This window comes from Phlebotomus argentipes, unplaced genomic scaffold, assembly GCF_947086385.1.
Source record: "Phlebotomus argentipes unplaced genomic scaffold, Phlebotomus argentipes genome assembly scaffold_18, whole genome shotgun sequence".
In the NCBI taxonomy this organism is placed as follows: domain Eukaryota; kingdom Metazoa; phylum Arthropoda; class Insecta; order Diptera; family Psychodidae; genus Phlebotomus; species Phlebotomus argentipes.
The window spans coordinates 7,862,868-7,879,108 of NW_026776177.1; the positions used below are offsets into that span (position 1 = coordinate 7,862,868).

At 45.9% G+C, this 16,241-nt stretch overlaps 3 protein-coding genes across 3 annotated transcripts; 2 read left to right on the forward strand and 1 right to left on the reverse strand.

Moving 5' to 3' along the window:
- The first annotated feature begins 332 nt into the window (after positions 1-332).
- LOC132259107 (mucin-2) lies at positions 333-7,848 on the forward strand. Its single transcript, XM_059756652.1, has 3 exons — positions 333-463; positions 2,335-6,397; positions 6,457-7,848. Exons 1-3 carry the CDS (start codon positions 354-356, stop codon positions 7,309-7,311), a joined length of 5,028 nt encoding a protein of 1,675 aa, XP_059612635.1. The 5' UTR covers positions 333-353; the 3' UTR covers positions 7,312-7,848.
- A 914-nt stretch (positions 7,849-8,762) lies between these two features.
- On the forward strand, positions 8,763-14,240 carry LOC132260025 (uncharacterized). The gene is made up of 3 exons (XM_059757929.1): positions 8,763-9,772; positions 13,739-13,999; positions 14,073-14,240. Exons 1-3 carry the CDS (start codon positions 9,668-9,670, stop codon positions 14,238-14,240), a joined length of 534 nt encoding a protein of 177 aa, XP_059613912.1. The 5' UTR covers positions 8,763-9,667.
- A 175-nt stretch (positions 14,241-14,415) lies between these two features.
- LOC132260024 (26S proteasome non-ATPase regulatory subunit 4) lies at positions 14,416-16,190 on the reverse strand. Its single transcript, XM_059757928.1, has 4 exons — positions 16,078-16,190; positions 14,950-15,854; positions 14,603-14,706; positions 14,416-14,535 (listed from the first exon to the last, which is right to left on the reverse strand). Exons 1-4 carry the CDS (start codon positions 16,101-16,103, stop codon positions 14,416-14,418), a joined length of 1,155 nt encoding a protein of 384 aa, XP_059613911.1. The 5' UTR covers positions 16,104-16,190.
- Between the last annotated feature and the right edge of the window lie 51 nt (positions 16,191-16,241).

Consider the following 16,241-nt stretch of genomic DNA (forward strand, 5'->3'; position numbering starts at 1 on the left):
TTGCTCCACTTCCAAAACACATTTCTCTAAGCGCACTTGTGACGCGGCTCAACCTGGAAAAAGTGAAGAATGGAACGTGTGTGTTGTGCACTATGAGACTGGCGAAGAGGCAGCAATTTTAATTGGGAAAAATGGCAAACTTGAAATTGACACGAGTTGTAACCTTAATAATACTCTCTGCAATTTCTGCCACACATGCGGGATTTCAAAGTTAAGTTGCGCGAGAGACACTTGTGGCCTCGTTCTCTCCTCGACTCCCTTCGAAAAAGTGCAATGACAAGAATTTCTACATCAATTTTAATCTCTTCCGCTTTTTCTCACCTTCTCCCTCTCTTTCTCTCTTTTCGCAGATCATGAGGCTCCCGCTGTTGCTGTTGCCCGCTCTCCTGCTCACGTCCGCGGCACTCCCAGTGAGTGAGGATGAGATGGACGGCGAGTCTTCGGGGCGCATCATTGGCTCCAGGTGAGGCATCATTTTCTCATCAGCAGTGCCATTAATTGATGCAAATTCAAGATTATGCCAACACACATTAACGCATCATCTCGCCACATCAACGGAATCGCACGCTGCGCGAGGAAATGTGCCAAAAATTGAACTGCCGAACTGAAAGACAACCAGTCACTTTGCATACAAGGCACAAGTCAATCGCCACGCATGATGTACAAATCCTGAAAAGGGAAGATTGAGCAAGATAAACTCTCAAGCATTTTTCACTCCATTAATATTCCACTTCAACGTGATTACTATCTTCTTTAATAATGTATTTGAAATAATTTCAAGCTACTTTATAATTGAATGCAATCAAAATACCATATCAAAACCAATTTGCAGACTCTATGATATAATTAAGTGACTCATGACGCTGTCCAGACAGTCGCGCTGTAAGTTCAGCGACGAGTTTTCGCTCATTGGCAAAATACTGGATTAGGAGTGATTACCTAAAAGACTTCACCAATGCACTTGTCGCGCTGAATTTATGCCATGACCATGGACTAGGGAATCTCATTATACAATTAATCTAATGAATTACATGACTTCTATTGAATTGAGACGCGCTGCACCAACACGTGGTCTATTAAAAATAATGCAATAGTGCAGAATTGCTGATTGCACTTCGCTTGAAGCAAATTTCAAGTAAGTCGTTCAAAGTCATGAGGACAAACAGTACATTGAAGACAAGACATCGCCATAAATCATCTCTCTCTTGCTGGAACATTCTCTCCACTCAAATTTGATCATTTCTGCATGAATTCATGCCATTAAATTCCAATTACATGACTCAACGCTCTCATCCGCCAACCAAACATTGTCATTCGATGACTTTTGCGTAAATCACTACTTCCTGACTCTCTTCCACTCGCTCCTCGTTGGCGATAAGGAAGTATCGGCCGAGGTACATCATCGCCACTCATCATTTCCCCCTTGATTTCGCACCTGGCGGAAACCGTTGCGCTCTTCCCAGCATCACCACACCAATATTAATGGAGGCATGAGACCCAGAGAGTCAATATTTTTGTATAAAACACTCCAGAGGAATATTTAACGGTATTCGACAGAGTTTAAAATGTGACAGATTATGAAAGATTAGAGACCCTCGTGCGCCATTCCCGACCACAGTAATCTCCACAGCGGAGCGCACTAATAAGTGATTTTGCCGACACTCTCCTGACCATCGCCAAGGTGTTCCTCTCTGCACAACCCAATATTTGCCTCGCGGTCAAATGGTGAAGCATAAACGGATTTATGTAATACACCATGCTCGATCTCTTTCACGGCAAAAATGCTCCTCACCTCTGCGCCTCTTCTTTCTTTCCTTTTTGTCGTGCACGAGCAGAGAGTAGACAGCAAAATGCGAATCATCAACTACTCAGCAGAAAATTGATTACACGGCTTTTGCTTTCAATTTGAAGTCTCTTTTTGCCTTCACCTCTCCTGCACACATATCGCGCAAAAGTCTTCATTTTACTATCTTCACTGCCACGCTCGGCTACTCCATCATCTTCATTCGCCTTTTTTTGCCCACACATCCGCGGTGCTTTCTTTTCAACCGTAACACGCTTCAGTTGTGCGCCTTTTTTGCCCGCGCGTTCACTCAATTCAGCGACTCCCCTATTCTTCCTCGACATTGTCAATGCTGTTGCTTATCGAACCGCTCCTTTCCATCATCCATTGACCACACACACATAATCTGCTCAATAATCGCGGAAGACCACAAAATATTGCAATCATTCGATACAGTTAATCAATATATCTCATGATCGCAAGAAAGCCACCTCACGTCCTGACATTGACTCTCTTTCTTCTCTCTCTCTCTCTCGCTCTCTTCTCCGCAGCGTGGTCACGTCCGTGTCTGTGGTGATGAATGGACAGAAACCGGAATTTACTGATGCAATTGGGAAGCCAGTGCCGCGACCTCTGGTCCCGCCACAAGTGGCCAGTCCAATCAATCTCCTCAATCCAGACAAGTACGAGTTCTACACATTCGACGAGTCTGGAGAGCTGATAAAGCGCCTCATGACCATGAAGGAGATCCAGAGCATTGTGGCAGGAGGAGATGGCGAAGGGAGTCTCATGATGAATCCCACAAACAACTCCTCAGAGAATGACACCAAAGTGGACGAGATCGTCGAGAGTGTGCAGAATGTGCTGAACAAGGAGATGGAGGCGAACAAGAACGCCACAAATACCAGTCATCCCATCTTCGATACGCCTGATGTCTCCGCCTCCTGGAGTCTCATCCTGCCTGCCATTTTCGGCAACACCGGCAACCATGAGATCATCACACATAAGCCACAATCGATCGCCATGACGCCGGAGAGCGAACTTCTGGAGGTGACCACGAAAACTCCCGCCAAAACCACTTCACCAGCCGTCCCCACTGACGAAACGAAGAACATCCCTCTGTACCATCGACCGACGGCCACAGAGAAGATCACTGAAAAAACCACTGAGAAGACCACTGAAAAGACTACTGAAAAGACCACTGAGAAGACCACTGAAAAGACCACTGAAAAGAGTACTCAGAAGACCACCGAGACGCCCACAGAAGCTCCCAAAGAGACAACTGTGAGTCCTGCGGATACTTCCTCTTCCACCACAACTAGAAGGCCCTCAACAACTCCTCCAATGCGAGTCAGAGTCACAGCGAATCCCAACAGAACGAGAATTTCCACTACGCGGAGACCAATTGTGACGACAGTGCAGAAGATTACGGAAATTAATACAGTCATCTCGCGACTTCCCTCAAGTCCATTAGCGCAAAAAGTCACAGAGAAGACCTCAACAACGCCAAAGCCCACAGCCACCACATCCAGATTGCCCACCAATTCACCAGCAACCCCAACAACCACCCGAAAACCACCGTCGACGACTGTGTCCACCACAGAGCGGCCAACGGAGAGGTCAACGAAGAAGACCACAACGAGGCCCACGGAGAAGACCACGGAGGAGAGCAAGAAACTACCATCTCCATCGCCAACAATGGGCACAACTGTGGCCGTGGAGGCATCCACCATGACCTCAGCAAGCACGAGTGGCCCCAGCATTGGCACCACTGAAACAATGCAGCCGCAGAATGCGGAAAAGACGGCAGAGAGTGCGGATGATGAATCCGCAGCCATGGAGGAGAACTCAATCAACCAAATAATCCAATCGCTCAGCGGTTTCCCGGACGCCGAGGCGGCATCCACACTATCATCACTGGAATCACTGTCCGATGGCATTACAACCGTGAAACACCCCGAAGATATGCACGATGATGAGGAGGAACAAATGCCGACAACTGTAAAAGTAATTTCGGTCAGTGAACCAGTGAAAAGTGAGGTGGCGACAGAGGCAACGCAGCCACACAATACGGATCATGTGGGAAAGCCCAACAAGATATTTGCAAACAATCAATTGTATGTGGATGAAGCGGATCCCCAAGTGTCTGAGATCAGCACACCTGAGCCAGAAACCACCACGGAGGAGGAGGGTACAGAGACGACGCTCTCGAGTGAGTCTGTGTCTGAGAATTTCGCCGCTCTGCCGCAGAACAGCGGTATCGCGCAGCTTATCGATCGCTTCATCGCAGCCAACTCAAACAGTGTGCCCGTGACGCTGGCGCCGCTGGAGACACAGCCGATGATCCCCAAAGTTGAGCAGATGGTCCAGTCAACACTCAGGAGAAACATTACCATGACCGATTTTGTCGAACAAGTCGCCACAGTGGCTTCCATCCTTCACGGTGACGAAGCCGACGAGACGTCGACTGAGAAGCTTGATCTCATGAGCAATTTGGAGGAATCTCTCTCGAATCTCCTCTTCCAAGTCACCGATGAACGCCCACATTCGGTGCCTCTGATTGAAGATCCCAACATCGAGAGCAAGATGCCCAACATTGATTCCGAGAATGCAGTTGCAGATGAGGAAGTGTCAACAATTGCAACCACTGTCCAGGAAGAAGAGTTCAGCACTCTTACCGAAAGCGCTATTGAGGTGGAGGAGTTCACGACCACAGAATCAGCGACTGAATTGCCAGCAGAAGAAGAAGAAACTATTTTGCCTGAAACCACTGCCTTCCCTAACTTCGATCCTGATCAGACATTCAACGAACTGGAATCTCTGGCTCAGGTCAAGGAATCGGCAGAGAATGAAGTGACTAACAAGGATGAGGTCAGAGTGGAAACATCGATAGTCAAGGAGACCTCGTCGGTGTCTTTCTCTCAGCAGAAACCCAAGAATATTACAACCACAACAACTACAGCAGCAATCACTACAGAACCCCAGAGAGAGATCACCACAGAAACTCCCGAGACTCCCGAATTCACAGAGCGAAGCACAGAAATTCAGGCAGAAACCACCGAATTGCCAAACACCATTGATGATGCTCCCGATTCTGGACCCTTGACCTCGGATATTCTTAGCATCATTGGAACTGTTGGCGATATGCTGCTGGACACAGAGATTCCAACCAACGTGGATGAACTCGTTACAATGCCAATTGAAGAGTCCACTGACGCAACATCTCAGCCTCTGTCGACACACTTCGATGAAGCCACGGAGTTTCCCACAGCCACTCCCGCCACTGAGGCGCTTGAAGATGAAACTGTGGCATCAACCACGCCGGAGAGTGATGAAATGACCAGCGAGTACGAGACATCGACTCTCTCCTCAGCCGAAATAAGCACAGATCTGGCTGAGGAGACCTTCTGGACTCTGGACGGTTTCACGGGACGCCCAACAACGAACTTCAATGTCCTCAACTTCAGGAAGAACGACGTGGACGAGAGCCAGCAGACAGAGACCCCAGACCCAGCGTCAAACACCGTCGCCACTGATGAGGTTAGCGAAGAGATCAGCCAGAAAACTACCCAGAGATCCTCACCCAAGACAACCCAATATAAATTCATAACAATCGGTGTGACTCGCCCTGAAGAAGGTCCAATTAATGTTCCGACACCTTTTGGCTTTCACACGCGCGTCACCGAGGCAATTATCCCAGAGACAACGGAGATCGCCCACGAGACAACCACAAATTCCCACGATAATTCTGAAGATGACACCGATGCCACCACAGTGGATGAAAGTGAGGAGATTTACACGAGATTAGGCGAGACCACAGAGAAATCCCCCGAGCAGACGACACTGCTTGACGGTGAAAAAATTGAGGATGAGAACACAATTACCGGCGAGCCAGAAGACTCTCCAACTACCCTCAAGAATCTGCCCCAGAAGCGGCCAGTCTCAGTCTTTCACGTCAACACCCCCAAACCCAGTCACATCTCGCCGGCGCTCAAGCAAAACCCCCGGAAACCCGTGCCTGTGAATCTGAAACCCGCCCCGAAGGAAGCCCTGGGCCTCGAGCAGAGCACCCAGAACCTCGATCAGGATCTCATAGACTTTGTCAATCTCTGCAATGAATTGGCATTCACTTACTGGAAGGCCATGACCGCCGAGGGTGTCAGCACGTCCAGGAGCATCGTTGTCGCTCCATTTGCCGTCACTTCCATGCTGGCGATGATCTTCCTTGGCGCCCGCGGAGCCACATCTGGGGAGATGAACGAAATCTTGCGTCTGGATGACATGGTGACCTTCAATCCACACGCGGTGTTCAAGAACGTCACGGATTCCATTGAGAATCTGAGGGAAAGCGGCGTATTCACCAGTGCTGTGGTGAGGGAACTGTTCAGCGATCGCACGAAGGGCAGACTCTTGTCGTTCTACAAGGACAAGGTGCAGCAATTCTACTCAGGACACGTTGAGGAGGTGAACTATGCCGTGATCAATGATGTCATCCGCCGGAGGACGAATCTGCTGATGAAGCGTCACACATGGGGAAAAGTCATGGAATTCCTCAAGACCAACACCATCACAATGAGACCTCCTCTGGCCACAGTGTCTGCAAATATATTCAAGGTGAGAAAATCCCAAATTTGGATCACTAATCAAATATACTCACCTTCATTTCCTTGCAGACTGACTGCTCCAAAGCCTCCAGCTTCGAACGCGACGGAGAGATGTTCTTCCAAATCGCCCCAATTGTGCGACAGCGTCGTCTGGTGCCACTCCCGGCGGCCGTGTTTCGCTCTGGCTTCATGGCCGGTTATGATCCCGAACTGGACGCCACGGCGGTGGCATTTGGGAACAGCAACAATGTCGTGAGCACGGTGCTTGTGATGCCTGGCCAGCAGGGTCACCTGCAATCCGGCGACAGCCTGGATCGCCTCGAGATCGCTCTCCTGCAGAATGGCATCACGAAGAATGCCTGGCGTCGACTGCTCACCACTCTCATGGAGCGCCCCGGACTAGAGCTGCAAATCCCCAAATTCACGCACAGATCCTTCATCAACGCCACCAGCGGCCTCCAGCGGATGGGGCTTAATGAGCTCTTCGATTCCGAGAAGTCCGACTTGCGCGGCCTCACGGCGTCGGCTAGCAAGGACATGTTCTTCTCCGACATGGTGCAGATCAACGCCTTCGCAACGTGCGGCGAGGACAAATCCCCGGATCAGCATCATGTGGAAGTCTATCCGTCGCCGCCCATCCAGAAGAGCTTCTACCTCGGCGAATTCACGCGCGGCCTCGTTGACGAGCTGCCCGAGAGTGTGCGCATGAAGCTGCTAATGACACAAGAGCACCAGCGAGCCCTCTTCGATCCCTTCTACGAAACCAAATACCTCGAGCTGCCCCTGTCGCTTCGTCCTCGCCAGGCGAGGATTCCGGAAGCGCCCAGGCTGCGGTTCGACCGTCCCTTCCTCTTCTTCGTGCGCCACAACCCCACGGGCATGATCCTGTATATGGGGCGCTTCAGTCCGCGACTCCATCCATAAGGCAGTGGTGGAAAGCAGTGCACAAGATTAGTCTTAATGAGCGTAGATTTAATTAGCCATAGGATTGCCCTATTTATTCCTTCCCAGCAGCGCAACTGAAGTTAACTTATTTAGGCGAGTATTAGCATATCTTGGTAATGGAAAGTCCTCTCTATCTCTTGATGTCCTGCGAGAGATGTCTCGTGAAAAGCACGTGATTGCCGCAATTACATTCATCGACATTCATTAATTTGGACTCACATTCGCACCATGTGACTTCAAATTGACGAATTCGCCACATTTATTATTGCTTTCCTCTCTAACTTTACAAAGTCCCCAATTTAGGAGCACAAAAGGCGAATGTAAATGCAGCGATTGACTCATCCACACTTTGTCACGCTCTCCTTCTTCCCACCAACTTCCATCGACTACGTTTAATATATTTTAATATCCAATTAAAGTATTTAATTAAGGTAAAGACAGAGAGACAGTCTCTCTACTTCGCATAATTATATTGTCGCAAGAATTTCCTACAAATAAAACTGTACTGTGTAAATAAGTCCAAAAGTGTCTTTTTTTTCTCTCTCGCTCGCCGCAATCAATTTTCAAATTAGCAAATGTATGAGTATTCTCTGCGATGAGAAAAAAGTGTGAAAATCACGAAAATAGAGTGCAAGGTTGTTCAGTGACTGGAATTTTCAAGATTACATCTAGAGATATCGAGAAAAAATCAGATTGAATTGATTTGAAATGTTGCACAAAAACGCATAAATCATCTCTACTAAAAATAGAGATCTGGGTCTATGTTAAAAAGTTTCCACTCTATGGATGTAAAACTGAGAAATCTATCTATCTGGAAATCCTCTTGGACCAAACGAACCACACCTGTATTGCAATTACTTTTGGTTAAAAGTTCCCAGAACATCTGTTTGCACCGTAGATTAACAGTGATTTGCTGGGAAACCATGACAAATTTGCTAAATTGTTGATCTAAAATTAAATATCTGCCACTCACTCAAGAGTTCTTTGCTTTGGGAAGCAGATTTTAGTTCTCCAGCAATTGACTATCGTGGAAAAGACCAGCGAAAAACCGTACATTTTCCCACTCAGTGTTGTTCCCTAGCTTCTGTTGGCGACCAAAAGTGGAATTTCCAATTCTAGAGATGTTAGCAAAAAGAGGCGCTAAAATTGTGTTAAACACCCAGTGAAAATTGTCGAGCTGCTGTGAGACACTTGGAGACAATTTTATCAAGCATGAAGTAAACACAATACATGTGGAATTTCATCTTGAGAACATTAAACACCGATTATTTGCATAAAAAATAAAAGTCTAGAGCGCGTCCCCACACACACTGGCGCACACTTGCAACTCTATCGTGGGGGCTTTCCTCGCGCGCCCCTCTCGCGCACGATAAGCGCGCTTCAGGAGTTTTCGCGCGATCGGCATTTAATTATAAACCTCCTCTAGTTCATTCGCAACATTGCTGCTGAGCGGATCGCCGTTTTCGCGTGTGCGCGCCAACATCGCAAAAGGTTTGAGGAAGAGAGACCCAGAAAACATTAGGAGTGGAGTTTTAGTGTGGATCTCTTCCTGGACAAAGCGAACAACAGCTCTGAAGTCATCAAGGCTATATTTGGAGTCGATTTGCCCTATTTTCGAGCAAGTCCATTGGCTCTCAAAGTCAATGGAGTGTGCGCACTTGTGACTACACTTGTGTGAATTTGAGCATTTTCCTAGCCGGGAAGGTGGAAGGAGTGGAGTTTTTCCGAGCAGAGACACAAATCTCGCCATCACATCAAGTGTGATGGTAACCATTCGCCGTCGATCGTATTCTCTGGATACGATTCACGTCAAGTCTATCACGGAACCATCGTAACAGGGCAATAAAAAGGGGAGCACTTGTGTGTGGAAATTGGAGCAGAAGAAGCCGAGCAATTAAAGATTGTGTGCATTCGACGGAGTTGCTGGTAGAAAAATTCCTCTTTGGAGTCAACACAGCCATTTTTCTCCTCTCTCGGCTGCTTTATAAAATGTAAATATCAACGCGCGTTTATTTTCGTCGTCCTACAATTTTATATACGTGCTGTTTTCTCCTTCGATCAACCGCCGAGGAGTTGTGAAGCGATTGTGTGAGTGTGCCTTCAATAGCGAGGAAAGAAAAAAAGTGATACAACACGCGGATGATGCTAAATTGCCACTATATACTTAATCCCTCTCATTAAATATAATACTTATACTCTAAAAACATCTAAAACTATGTGATAAATGCCAGTGCGCGGCAAACATATCAGCGAGTAACCCACATTTGAAAGTAATAATAATAAAATTGTAATACAGATATTCGCTAAACGCGGTGCAGTTGAGATAAATTGAAAGATGAGTGGAAACAATATTCAATCCATGCTGCAAGAAACGATGGCAACAGATCAAAGAGGACATTCAACTCAGCGAAGAAATAGCATCGAATCAAACTTGAGCAAAGTAAATAACAAAATTTATTCTATTTCTGTCCCACAACTCTCTTTCACACCACTTTCTTGTCGTTCTTTTGCCTTTTTATCTTCATGAATCTTTCTCTCCCTCGTCATAATTCACTCATCAAAGGGACTGCAGAAGACTCATGCCAAGCGAAAACCATCCTGAGCACTCGAGGAATCCCATAGAGATATTTACGCGGAATCCAAAGTGTCGTCAAGAGCCAGGAAATCGCAATTTCAGCGCCGAAGTCGTGAATGTCACGGTGAATTGAGACATGAACAGTGTGATTTTTTGCACACACAAGCGCGACACAGAAGAGACTTCTTAGAAGAAAATGCCTTTCCGCGAAAATAGCCACCCCCTCCCCAATGCGTGCACAATCAATTTCATTTTCAAGGCTTTCAACATCAAATTTATCGTCTCACATGAGGTGAGAGAGAGAACATATAAAAGTTATTCAACGGAATTCTACGAGTTTTTCCTCTCCTTTCTCAAAACGCTCAAATTAGAAATTGAAAGTGTGCTTCGCACAAAACTGAGAAATACCCATCCCTTTGCAATGTGTTGCAAATGCCCATGAAAGCTGCATTCAAATATTCACCCGAGTGATCATGATAAGTCCAAATGATGTAATTGCGCTGCTCCGGCGATTGACGCCCATTATTTACATCTCTATATTGTAAATCCACATCCAAAATATCAACTGTCAACATTCAGGAATATCAGCTGAAAAGAGAGAAGGGACAATTAAAGAGAGTTCATTGAAAATTTAGTATATTTCATACTCACTCAATTCATTTGAGACAGAGAAAGAGAGAGATCACTTAAGAAACTCCGCATCTGATGAATATCAACACCAGAACACAAAAGATGGCAAATGTCGAGGAAAAAATTCAATATCTCGCGAGAGTATCGTCAGTAAAAATAATCACAGACAGGACAAGGTCAATAGCCACGAATTGAAAATGCAAGTGGAATACAGTAGAAATATTCACAGCATTTTTCTCAGCGCATATTTAATTCTGACGCGGGTTCAAGTGTGTATTTTTGCACATTCTTAATGACACTTTTTGCCATATCACTTCACAGTTGCAATTAGTGACCAAGATAAAAACGCCCTCAGCATGGAAAATTTATGGGTATTTTTCCACCCAAAAATGTGATCTTCAACTGTGAAGGACTTGGTTAAATATTCACAGAATTCTTGCTACATAAGATTCTGGTCTGGCAAACGATCTCAGCTGTTCTCTTCCTATTTTTTCGGCCTATTTCCACTGTATTCGCGCTTAGAATAGAAATGGGATTTGTAAACAAATAAATTGTTCATGTATTTTTAAATTGAAACAGAGCAATGTTCAATCGCCGGCAAAGTTGCGTTTTTAGTAGAAATTCAGAGCACAATTTAACCCCTTTTTCTTCATTCATTTCTCAAGAATCTTGTTGAAAGAAGAAAAAAAAACATTAAAAATGCATTGAGATGAATGACGTTCACGAGTGAAAATAATCTCAATTATCACTGGGATTTTATCATTGATATCAATTCTAGCTTTTGTTGTGTGTGAATTTCACAATTTCCTAGTCAATGTTGATAAAATTACATATATTCACGCCATACATATTTTATGACGAAAGTAACACTGTGAGAACAATGTTATCAACAAATTTTACGAGCAACATTGTTTAACTCATTTCACTGGCTGGGCATACAGAAGATGCTAAATGCGCACTAAGCGAAGATCCGCAATCAGTGCAGAGAAAACATATCACAGTTCTGAGGAAGAGGAATTAGGAAACTCCATTGATAGCCCATGTGATTCTCCTCTCTATTGCTCCAAATTGACCCAAATTGATTTGCGCGCGACCATTTGTGAACCAAGAGCGACTCGTGGCGGTTGAAGATCAATGCCTCGCCACCAGTTGCAGAAATAGGCAGAAAAATGTTTACAGACGGTTCCTCCATTTCAATTATTTTTACGAGTTTGCCTTATCGGGCGCAATTTTTTCTGTTCTGAGGTCAATTGAGGCCCGCTCTCCACCATCCCGACCAAATCACGTGAAGATGCGACGATTTTCAAGAGGAATCGCTCTTTTTTTCCTCTTCACACTCAATTTGACATACTTCTTCTCTCTTTTTTGTCTGCCTTCCAGGAAAAACTTTGGCTGAAGATAGGACAAATTGTTTAGCATTTTGGGGCTGTGTGCTGATATATCTAATGCGTGACACAACGGTGAAGCTCTCATGTGGCATTTTCATGGAGACACTTTAAATGTTTGACTTGTTTCCAACTTAATTTACAATATTGCAGTATTTGAGCGACTTATCAGCGACACTCTCTTATCGCGGCACTTTCGTCGCGAGATTTAATCCCTCCATGAGGACAGAAGAGTCAAGAGGTTGTGCGCCAGAAAAGGATCCTCCGCGCTAACGGTGATGGCAGATAATTAACACACAAGAGTCGCATAAAAATGCACCTGGGCAGAATGTTTATCTTCCCATGTGCCTCTTTCTCATAACGGTCATTGCGAGACCCTTCCACTTGCCGCGCGCATTCAATGCACTTCACCCAACACTGCGATGTTTGCCTTGCATGTCTCTTTTTTGGGTGAAAGAACAAATTTGTACTGCAGCGAATTATCCGCTCATTGATTTACCTTAGCAATTAGTGTGTCTTCTTCTTATCTAAGAACACGCATTTGCAAGGAAGAGGCAAATTTGGAGGTGTTAAATGACTCTCAAACGAGTCGAGATGACGTCAAAGAGCGGAAAAACAACCAAAATCATCACATGTTGCCATACAGAGAATAAAAGTGGATTAAAATATTATTCTTCTCCCATCTCTTGGCCACAGATTGTGCCATTGTTCAGACCCACACTTGATAAATAATCAACAAATTATCGCGTCTCATCCGTGGTTTTTAGCAACACTCCATCCACAAATCTACCAAGTAAATATTTAACTTTCATAGACACTCTTCATGTGTGTTACCATTATTTCTCTCCAGAAGCCATTTCAATTTACAATTTATCTTCACCATTTTTTCCCTGGCTGATAGAGTCTTAAAAATAGAATTCACCATTAATTAGTTTTGGTGCCTAATTAGGCAGTCATGAGAATTGTACGCTTGTTATTTTCACCATCTTAACCCTCGAAGAGTCACAGAAAAAAAGAACCAAGATCGCGAAACTCTCTTCTCCGGACAGAATAAAAGGTCCGAGGGTTAAGACATATTTTATTCATCTCGCTTTTCCTTCTTCCCATCTTTTTACTGAACCATTTATTATTTAACACATTCCACTCATCCATAATCTATGACGTGCGATTTTTTTTCTCATCACCGCAAAATCGCTTCATTTCATTATAAATATTCAATATTTATGGTGCGGAGAAGAAAAAATTATCAGTCTCTGCGCGATAAGACGGAAGAAAGAATCATTTGTCAGACTCATGAACAAAACTCTTGCAAAATCTGCGCAGGAAAAAAAAATCAGAGATTCAAGAAATGCGCAACAAGTCCGAAAATCACCTTCCCAAAATGTGTGTCGCTTCTTGTCCGTGGCCAAGAACTTGATTTGCGGGAATCAATTGAGCAAAATGCCCTGCAGTGTCTCTCTCACCCTGATATTCACGTCATGATCAAAGTGTGCAATTTGTGGGCACCTTCGAGTGGCGCTTCGAGACGTGATCATTAATCAAATTCATGACATTCATGACTTGAAGAAAAACAGCGACAAATGATGCTGTCCAAAAAGTGCTGCAGTTTTGATAGAAAACATTGACCTCATTTCTTGGCATTATCTCGAATCAAACACAACCCATTGCAAACACAAAATGCAAAGCGAAGAAGAGCGTGTCTTCGCAAGGTGATCCGGAGGATAAAGTGGAGCTTGATTTACACCAAAACAACCTCCTAAAATTTCCCATCTATGCTCTGACATTGATTAAGGCAAACTTCCCATCGCCCTTGTAGATCACACCACAGAAGCCCGTCGTGGACTTGGTGGTGGGAATGATTGCTCTGCCCACCCTCATCATCTTTGCCCTCATGCTGGAGACCAACATGCAGGGCGACTGGACGGACGCGCCGGAGAGCCGATGGACAGTCCTGGGCATCGGAGTGGGGCTCATCCTCATCAGTCTCCTCGTCTGCGGCTACGTGACGCACAGAATGGGCGTGTGCCTGTGGGCTGGGCCGCAGGACGACTCAGACACGCAGTCCAACATCAACAGAGTGAGTTCAATTTCCCCTGAAATTCATCCTCCATCACTAACACACACACTCTCTCTCTCCGTGTATTTCGCAGGAAGCGTCCTCAGCCGATGTCTTCCACATTGGCGATCATCTTCCGCCAAGCTACGACACTGTCATGCAGATGGACTTCAATGCACCACCGCCCGCCTATCACTGCGTCGTCCTCAACGACAGCAAGACCTCATTCCGGATTGAAGATGAGACCACGCATCACATCTAGTCAGAGTCTCTCCCTGCTTCACAAGGAAACAATAAATGTCTGTTTTTTTGCGAATATTCACACCAAAAGTTGTTGGCTTTATTCCTCCAGAGAAACGGTATTAAATGAAAATTGGGGGATGATTTTTAAACTCATAGAGTAGCATTATATGTTGAAACTCAAGCATCCACTCATCCTATTGACCTTGCTTGTCTTTATCTTTGTCGCTGCTCTTCTTATCTTTGTTGAGCGATCCAACGACATCTCGAATCGTTTCCGATTGCGGGTCAACACCGGGCAAATTCTCGAGTACGCTCTGCAAGGCGGAAAAGACGGAATTAGCACAAAGCCTGTCACGTGCAACAAAGACAAAACTCTCTTGCCTGCAGAAAAGCTGGATCACTGATCACTTCATTGTAGTCCTCGTCGACCTCCATTGGCGTCTCCTCTTTCTTCGGGCGCGCCGGTGCTTGTCCCACGGGTTCTTCTGCGTGTGATAAATCCTTCATCAGCTTAATCCTCACACAAACACACAGCGATTGCTCAAGAGGAATTTCGCAATGCTCAGTGCAAATTTAGTGCAACACTCAAGATATAAGCCACCAATTGACAAAACAAACCAATGTAGTGATTGGGAAAATCAACAGGTTCAGCGCAAATATTAAATGATTTCTAAATACAAACAATAAAGCCGACAGACACCAAAATCAAAGGAGATTTGCCAACTCACGTGCATCCTGCATTGACATTTGCATGGCGAATGCGATCTGTTCCTCTTCAGTCATATTGGCGAAGTCCGGCATGCCATCATCATCGGCCGGCGTCTCCGTGGACAGCGCCAAGGCGCGCTGCAGAAGCGTCTCCTCGGAATGCGGCTCATCGCCTGGCAGCGCTTCCTGGCCAGCTGTTCCTCCAGTCGGATTAGCCGCTGCATCGGCCGCCATGGCGCGACGCTGCTCCTCCTCCTGGCGTTGGCGCTGCTCCTCCATAGACACACGCAAGGCCAGAGCCAACTCCGGATCCTCATTGGGATCCACGCCGAATTCAAAGCCAGCGCCACCCAGTCCCGCGCCGCCCATACCGTCCTCACCCTGAATGATTGGCGACGAGATGAGCGCCTCCGAGAGAACGGAGCCCCGAGGCACGCTGACCAGGTGAGATCCTGTTCCGTCCTTTCCGTTCAGGGCATTGATGAATGCATTGAGAATCTCGTTGTTGGAAGAATGATCCCCAAAGCTCACAATGTCCACGTTCACTTTCTCCTTCTTGAGCCTCTTGGCCAACTTCACCAGCTCGAGCTCCTCATTGGTCACCGGAGAGCCCACGAACACCACAATCCGCATCTTGTGATTCTTTCCCTGGCGGTGCTTCAACACCAAGTGCGCTATGCGGATCCCCGTTAAGAGATTAATGTTCCCCTTGGGCTGCACCAGGTGCATCTTGGAGAGGATCCTGCCCACGTCGCTGGTGAGTGTGGCCAGGACCTCCACAGTATTCGCCATGGTCATCAGGCCGACATTATTCTCCGGATTCGAGCGCACTTTGGTGAGACACACGAGATTTATTCCATCCTTCTGGGCATTCATGCGAGTCGGGAAGTAATCCCCATTGCGTTGGTAGTCGCTGTTGTCGAAACTTTTAAGGAAAAAGAGAGAAAAACACTTTAGAAAATCAGACAAACATAACCTCATTTGCTATCTGCTTTGTCATCGCCCAAACAATTCTCAATTTCACTGGGAAAATGCCACTTTTCTGCCGAAATTTCACATTCTCCATGTGCCCAAGATGTTCACCGAGGTATTTTTTGTATAAATTTTACTAGAGTAGGGTGGAAAATATCAATAATGCAGATATTTACCAGATCATCGTACTTTCCAGCACCATTTTTGCACAGTTTTTGGACGTCACTGCACTACCCGACTGGCGTTTCGCCTTGTTCTAATAAACGTTGGACTTGAATTTCCCGAATGCCGTGTGAGCAAATATTACGCACCACAGTAATTTTATCGCTTCAAAATCACT